Genomic DNA, 8,540 nt, shown 5'->3' on the forward strand with positions numbered 1-8,540 from the left:
TTTGGCAGCAGACCCTCCAGCCCCAGTCAGGCTTTCAGATGAAGGTAGCTCCAGTGAACACCTTGACTAACACTTCATCAGAAACCTGAGCCAGCATCAGCCAGCTAAGCCACTCCTGAATTCCTGAACCATGGAAACTATGTGAGATGACAGATGTTTATTCTTACTTTAAGCCACTGGAAGTTTTGAGGTGATTTATTACAGAGCAATATATAGCTGTTACAGTGTCTGTAAGAAAAATATATTCACGTAGAGAGGGTTTATGTAACATGTGCCGGTTAGTTCACCTTCATTCCTTAATTTTTTCACTCGTCAAAAACTTTATTGAGAACCTATTCTGTGGCAGGCACTCTGCCTGGTGGTGAAATTCAGGAAAAAATGGAAGTTTCCTGTGATGGAGAAGCTCATAATCTGGGAAGCTGGGGGGCTGGGTGGGTGGTGGCAAACCGTAAATGCTTCTAACAGATGCCACTTTAATATCCCTGCTTTAATATTGCATTTTCCATTTCTGCCGGTGTTTTGAGTACATAAACTTTGGCTGTGACTTCAGCGGTTGAAGAGAATGCTCATCAGTTACTGCGGAATGACTGTTTTTGGTTTTAATAAGAGTGATCAATACCATCAGCTCCCCCTTTAAATGCTAATGAATGCTTTAACACAGCAGATGTAGACATACAGTACACTGCAGATTAAAATTAGGCACAAAATTAAATTGCTTACACATAGCAAAGGAGCCAGTTTGGACATCTTGATAATCAGCCGCAACCAGCTGACAGATCTTGAATTGTCCCTGCACCAACGTCAAGCCTCCCCCAGTCTCAGCCAGAAAACAGGCATCATCTGGCATTAGGAATGCTCCTGGTACCTTTGGGTATGAGAAAGGAAAACTGCCAGGTTAGACTTTCAGTAAACTTTATGTACTTTTAGAAGCAGTCACAGCTGCACTGGAAAGGGCACTAGGATTAGGAACAATTGCTAGTCATTAAAAAGACAGAACTTTAGGCCTCTGGAAAGGAAAGCCTTGTAGTGAGACTCTATAATGTCTAAAAGGACAATGTCTATGTTTGAACTTATTTAACGTACATAGTATATCTGTTTTTTCTTTTTTTTACTCCCATGGCAAGTCTTTATTGAGAGCCCATGTTTATAGTGCTATACTCTAGAAATTCAAAATGGAAAGTATGTAAAGTTCACCATGATACAAAGAGCTGCTTCCTGAGCTAACGTTTTCCTTGGGGCACTTGGCATGTCCACAGTCTGCTGTCAGTGATAAGCCCCAAATTTAATCAGTGTCGCAGAGTTATTCTCAGGGGCCAACTCACACTGGCAAAGCTCACAAAAGACTGACGTATAAAGTCCGAATGGCAATTATTTTAACACCAGAAATACAACTCTAAAGTGGGCTGGAGACTCCTGTTAAGGTCACTTAGCACAGGATTAGAACAAGAATTTAGATGATTTAATTGTTTGTTAGCCTGATTAATAAACTAATCAATGCATTCATTCAGCAAATAGACTGAGTACCAACTATGTGTTGGAGACACACTGGTAATCAAGATAGGCACAGTCCCTGCCTTCATAGATCTAATAGTCTAGTAAGGAATACAGATAAACAAATTTGGGGACAATTATAACAGTGGGGATACATGTGATTGAGTAACCAAAAGGTTCTCATGAGGAAGGGCCTTACCCAGACCTGGGGATCTGAGAAGGTCTCCTCGAGGCAGTGATGTCTTAGCAGAGAGCTAAAGGATGACCTAGCCACTCAGTGCAGGGGAAGCTGGATGGAGGGATTAAACGTTTCGAAGACAAGAGGGAACATGGGAACGGTTTAGTGTGGCTGTGGCATAGTATTTGATTGCTGTGGGGAGAGGCAAATGGTGATGCCGAAGAGGTAAGCAGGAGCGGGACCATATGACCATCTCCACGGCAAGTTCAGATTTCCTCAACTGAGTGGATTCTCATGTCAGTTTGGAAAGGGCTCTGCTGGATAATATTGTCCTGCTTAAGGGGTCTCCGTGAACGACTGGACACATTGCGCCCTGCACGAAGGCCTGGCATGGATAGTAAGGCTAACCTTTTCCTTTGTGGGTCACCTTATTCTGGCCTTCCAAGACTGACCACCTCTGGCTGCCTCCACACCTATCCCTTAAACCTCCCACCACCTCTAAAAGACTCATGCTCTCTTTGGATTGCTTCGTACTTCCAGTCTGATTTGCAAACATGTTTTTCAGGCCTGAGGGGTATTGAACCATTTGTGGCCATTCCATTGATTAAGTATCAGAGGTTAGTGTTGCTTCCCTATCAACACATTTTAATTTAAATTTAAATTTTACACTGAAGATTTTATATATCAAAAGGTGTTTTGTTCATGCCAAGTTTTACCAATTATCGCTTGTGCCACTGTGAGGATTCTTTTGTGGCCATTGTTTCTTAATCTGACTTTCCCCCCGGGGTCAGATCTTACTGTTCTGTTTTACCATGAGTAGTCTTAAATATTGCAGTTCAATTTTTATTTTTTTTATGAACTATATTCATTATTAATTGGTTGAAAACAGTTGCTAGTTTATATTTATTTCTAAAGTAGTCCTCGGTAATCTCCATTTTCCTATACAGATTTGGGATTATTTGATTATTCAGACTATTTCTATGGAGGGGCACCTGGGTGGCTCGGTTGGTTAAGCATCTGACTCTTGATCTTAGCTCAGGTCTTGATATCAGGGTCCTGAGTTCAAGCCCCCTGCCCCCCCCTGCACTGGGTTCCATGCACATCAGGGAGCCTACTTAAAAAAAAAAAAAAGGACTCAGACTATTTCTATAGAATTGCTAATTAAGTGACTTTGCAAAGAGCAAAATATCTTGCTTTGTCTGGGCTATGCCTGGAATAATCATTACCTCTGTGGGTAGCAAGCAACAAAGATTTAGCAGTTCTAGATTCCATCAGAAGCCTACTTAAGGACCACTAAATCCTCACATTTAGAGATGCCCAACTCAAGATAGACTTTCTTAATTTGTTTCTACTGTAATTTTTCTCTTAAAATATCCTTTTTTATTATTTTTAAAAGATTTATTTATTTATTTATTTGAGAGGGAGAAGCAGGCTTCCCGCTGAGCAGGGAGCCCGATGCGGGGCTCCATCCCGGGACCCTGGGATCATCATGACTTGAGCCGAAGGCAGACGTTTAACTGACTGAGCCACCGAGGTGCCATCTTTTTTTTTTTTTTTTTTAATTCAGTCTCCTCAAAGTTCTATAGTTTGTCATTGTTGACAACTGATTTAGTTGGATGGAAAAAAAATCCTATTAATCCTTGCTCTGTTCTTGACTTATATTCATCTTTCAACCTGGCAATCAACTTTTGGAGAATAAACATCATTAGAAAAAAAAAAAAGAAAAGAACAACTCTTACTTTTGCTTTACAACTAAGAAACAGATTCTGGATGTTCTTATTCTGGTTTTGGGCTGGGAGCATTGATGCTGACAAGTATTTTTCCAATAGATATTACAAAGTGGTCAGTTTTGTGGGCTGTTGGAATAACCACTGTGTGATCAGCTACTATACTAACTAGGGCTGAGGTCATTAAGTCATTTCACTACCAGCCTGGATTCTCCAGCCCATAGCCCAAGAAAGCTAGAAGAGGAGAAAACAGCCTGAAACCAGCAATCATTTGCATAACACTTTTTAAACTAGAGTCTTAAATAATTCTCCAGAATGCCCATTTTGTTTAATAATTAAAGCCATACTTTTAGAGTGACTCAGTTAAGACTCTGTTCTGTGTTCAGGCACTTAACCAAAAATTCTAATCAAATAAAATATTTTATTGCCTATTTGGAAGCAGCATGCTATTAAGATAGCATACTTTCTATTAGTCTATTTTTCTTTAAATTTAAACTCAAAGGACAAGAAGAAAATAATTAAAAACAGACAGCAGTTGCTATAAGCTTTGTGAGAAAGGACCACAATGGAGCTTACAACCTTAGAGACATGGGTTATGCATGATGGAAGAGAGTACCCCGCCCTCTGATTTTACCACTGCCCATTGTTTTTGCTTATAAACGCAGATGGCAAACATGTACTACAACTTACAAAACCGAGTTGTCGAATCAATGTTTAGGTCACAACTTCTCTTGTAAATAAAGGTCATTTCCTATAACCTTGACTTTAATGCGTCCCAAATACAGTTTTCCCCACCAGGCCCCAGGCACTTATCAGAGCACGGCAGCTACTCTGGGAACATTCGCTCAAGTTTGATGACTGGTTCCTATTGAAGAGAACTCAGCCCCACGGAATTACAGTGTGTCATTAGAACTTCTCCAGAGCATCGAGAATCCTTTGCAGGGCAAAGGACACTTGATATTCAGGGTGAGTGAATATTGAACAGAATCTCAGAATATATTGAAAGTAACATTTATTTATTTGACATATAAGTTTGTTACCTCTTGACTTTTTGATTTCTAAAATATGAAGAATTTCAGAAGTTGGATCTCACAATTCCTGCCCTAAGCTGCAGGCAGTTTCCTCCCACCTGCACCATTTACCTTCCCCCGCCCCCCACCTCCCGCCCCCCCTCAGCTGCTTCGAGATTTCTTGCTGCAAGGATGGTATTTACCATCTTGCTCTTAACAAGATGTTGGTAATTTTAAATTTCTTTGGCTTGTGGCTTGTGACGTTATTATCCTGCTCTGTGTCTGTTTTCTTCCAGAGTTTAGATTTCTGACATTCCGGGAGGTCTTTATGGACTGTTGTTTTTCCCTCTTTGCTCCTCCTTTGGTAAAATGTAGAAAATAATATTCAAAAGCAGTCCCTGGGAGCTTTGGGAAAGCAGTAACCACAAATCTCCTAGGTAATTTTAGATCTTTGGTTTCTGATGAGTCTTAATGAAAGAGATATGCATCACAATAAACATTAAGTTCAGTAACCTTTTTTATTGCCTAAAAATGACGAACCAAATCACTTCAGCTCTGACCATGATAAAAATCTAAATACCTTACTAAAATAAATACTAACCAGCAGTGTCAAGACTGAGGCACTTGCCTCAGGCACAAAATTAAGGAGGCCTCAAGAAAAAACAAGCCCCAACACCTCAGTAATCAAGACAAATGATATTTTAATGCAATATTTTAAAAATTAATGCAAAAATTCATGATGAACAAAATATCAAAATTTTAAATAGACTGGATCCGTAACAGCGCCTTGCCAAGCCATATTGGAGCCTTAGACAAGAGGAAAAATCAGTAATACTGATCCTATATTTATGGAGAATTTTGACTTTTTGTTTATCACAGAATTTTTTGCATTAATTTTCATTTATTTAAATATTGCATTAGAAAATTATGTATCTTGATTACTGAGCTTTCTGGCTCCCCATAAATTCTGCACCCAAGACAAGAACCCCCCCACTTAACATCACCCTAGTCCAGGCCCTGCTAACCAGAATGGCAGTGGTTAGGGAAATAAGGTGGCATATCTCCTCCTCTCAAAATGTTAATTCGAGGCTGGGAGGGTATGTATAGTTATGTTTAAGTCTAGTTATCATCCTTGGGCAACCAACATCCATCATTTTAGCTCTGGTTTGGCTGTAGTCGCAATTAGAAGGCATTTCCTAAATCCAAAAATGGAAAAGTTGTCTTTTTGTTAATTCTGTCTGAAGGTATTGTCTTATTAAAATCCATTACATCTTTAAAAAAAAAAAAAGAAAAGAAAAGAGCCTATGTAGGAAAACTCATCTAGTTCAATTCATCAAAAGTTTCTCCTTCCACGGTAGTTTCCTCTGGCTCTTTCCCTGTTAGTCTTGGCAGGAGAGGGCCTGTGAGGTTTCTTACGGTAGTCCACCTTTGTCCATCCTCCCTCGCTGACTTTGCTGTCCTCTTCACTGGCTCGTGAGTCAGTCTCAGGGTGTAAAGGCATCCCTGGTATGGTCCTGGGTTGATGGCAGTCATTTGGGCTTCTCTTGAAGTCAGGTGACTGCTGAATATTGAGTGCTGACTGAGAAACCCTGTATAATTTTCCAGAATATCTTTCTCGTGAAGGTGTGGAATGCTGACTTTTCCCACTGTACCTTCCCCTAGGAGAAGAATTGAGTGATACGCTACCACGATCATATTTGTTCTTGCTTCTATCTGAGTATCGACCCCTCTCTAAAGAGCTGTCAGTTGGAAGACTGGAAAAGCCACTGTCCCTGGAGTTGAGATGCAGGGAAGAGAAGTTTTTGGTCAGTCCATACTGAGTAGGAGAGGAGCTTCTGGATTGGTTTATGGGTGTAATCTGTTGATACTTAATGGGCACCTGGGTCCGCCTTACAGCAGCAGCATAGGAATCCTGGTCATTGAAATAGCGAAATAATTGTGACCCCAGAATGGGATTGCTCTGGGAACGCTGTAAAGAAGTATCGGATGCAATCTGCCGCAACCTCAGAGTATCCAGCCACTGGCGATCAGCACCTGCAGAGGAAGTGAAAATGAGCATCTTCTAAACCACAGTAAAGCTGCATGCCTAATTCATAAGCCTGTCTCAAGACAGTTCAAGCCTGCTCAGGATGCTCCAAGCTTTACCGTTCATAGAAATTCTAGGCTAGGTATAAGGACATTTCCTTTATTATTATAAATACTTCTTAAAAAATAAGGGAATTGCACTAAATGAGTATATGCTATATGCTTGGCCTCGTTCCAGAGGCTTTATTTACATGGTCTCATTTACTCCTCTCAATGGTCTCAGGGTAAGTACAAATAATCTTACTCCATAAACCAGGAGACTGAAGCTTGGGAGGTCTGGTAACTTGCCCAAGGTCACTCAGCTAAGAATTCCAGATTCTTCTGCATCTAAATCCCATCTTCTTCCCACTTAAGCCATGTCATCACTTCTAGAAATTGCTGTTTGCATGTGTTTGGATGGTAGGGGCATGTTTAGTAAACGAAAGGTTTTTTGCCAGCAGGCACTTTTAAATCCTCAAGAACCCTAATGCAGATAAAAGAAATTGGGTTCCAGTGGTTGAGACAGCTGGGGATTGTCTGGAAGAAAGACAGCTCACACCTCTAGAGGAGAGATTCTGAGGTTCAGGAATAAGAAATTTTTTTTCCCCATGAAAAGTGAAGCTTCATGGCAAACAGGAAGAGAAGGTAAAAGAAAATGGTAAATAAACAAGAACCATTTAGTAAGCTCTATTTCTGTGAATAGGCAAGTCACACCTTGGATTTTTTCTGCCTTCCCCAAGGGCCTCAGTCGTACTGCCCACATCCTTGAGTTTCCTCCTAGTCCTCCCTGAGCTATTCTCACCATGCCTGTCAGGAGGAGCTTCTGGAGAGGAACAGAGCGTGCTCACTTCTCTCTCCAGCAAGCAGCCCCCCTCACTGCCCTGCACAGGTGACCACACCTCTGAGGTGAGTGACTTGTCCCAATACAGGTGACCTCCTGTGTCCAGACATTCCTCACAGCTTCACCCAACCACAGGGCCTTCTTGCCTTCCTCTTGACTTCTCTGAAATTGTCGCTTCTAACAGAGCCCCTGATTTTGTTCGGTGTTCATCCTCCTCATGGAACCAAGTGCACTGGGGGAAGCTGACCACCTTCTGGCTCTGGTGGCAGACTCTGATTGGCCTGAGCCAGATGCAGTGATGTCGTGGGCAGGAATGGACACGCTGCTCAGTTTCTGGCTAAAGCAACCCAAGGGATCATCTGCTGGGGGTGTGTAGGCAAATCTTTCTCACCCCTCAGCGTGAGAGCAGGAAAGGTACCGGCCCCTTGTGTCCTCTGCACACTGCCGTATCTTTACGCCGTGGCTGTGACTGCGGAAGAGCTAGGCCACAGGCAAAAGTAACAGGCTGAGGACGGCAGAGTGGAAAGAAGGAAAGGTCTGCTCCTTGTCCTTAACACGGGCGACCCGGCCGCTCGTACTGCACCGGGGCCCAGCCTTCTTCTGGACTTGCACAGAAAACAGCACATTTTGCTATAGTTAAAACCTGTGGTTTCAGAACTTTAGAATGCCTACATTGCTGGTCCCTACCCCCAGTTTCTGACTCATCAGGTCTGCCCTTGGGTTTGAGAATTTGCATTTCTAACAAGTTCCTATTTCTAACAAGTTCCTGTCCTGAGGCTGCTGTTCCTCGGATTCGTGGTCCATTTGGGAGGAAGCCAGTGGAAGTTGGATTTTCTGTGGCTGCTAAAACATATATCCTAACTGATCCAGGTAGTGTCCTTTGAGTCTGCGCATCAAAAGGGAAAAAAATAGGAGGAAGGAAGGGAGGCACACTAGCTAAAACTGGGGTAAGCCAAAGGGAGGTCACGCCCTCCTTTTATCCTGCAACCTCTCCTGTTAATTATAATCAGAGAGAAAGGTTGATCCAAAGCCATCCCACTGGGAGTTTAAAGGGTATTGACCATTCCTAACTCTCTTAGAGAAATAATTTGCTTTTCCCCCAAAAGATTTAGATTTCAGAGGGGTGCAGGACACTTGTTAGATCTCTGCCCATTGTCCTCTTTGGGGAGTGTCCCTAGCCTGTCTCTACCTACATGGCTACAGTTCAGTGCACCACCTGCCTCCCTCCC

The 8,540-nt window shown here is 42.2% G+C and overlaps 1 protein-coding gene across 5 annotated transcripts in view; it reads right to left on the reverse strand.

Annotated features, from left to right (window-relative positions):
• Positions 1-4,391: 4,391 nt before the first annotated feature.
• The window catches only part of MAP3K20 (mitogen-activated protein kinase kinase kinase 20), a 176,724-nt gene continuing 172,575 nt past the window's right edge, over positions 4,392-8,540 (reverse strand). For all 5 annotated transcript variants that reach the window (XM_025850184.2, XM_025850186.2, XM_025850182.2 and 2 more), the window contains one exon: positions 4,392-6,440. In XM_025850184.2, the coding sequence (XP_025705969.1) occupies positions 5,740-6,440 (701 nt within the window). In that variant the 3' untranslated portion in view covers positions 4,392-5,739. The remainder of the gene's footprint in view (positions 6,441-8,540) is intronic.

The sequence above is a fragment of the Callorhinus ursinus genome, unplaced genomic scaffold, assembly GCF_003265705.2.
Source record: "Callorhinus ursinus isolate GAN/ISIS: 27379988/994484 unplaced genomic scaffold, GSC_fseal_2.0 scaffold2, whole genome shotgun sequence".
NCBI lineage: Eukaryota > Metazoa > Chordata > Mammalia > Carnivora > Otariidae > Callorhinus > Callorhinus ursinus.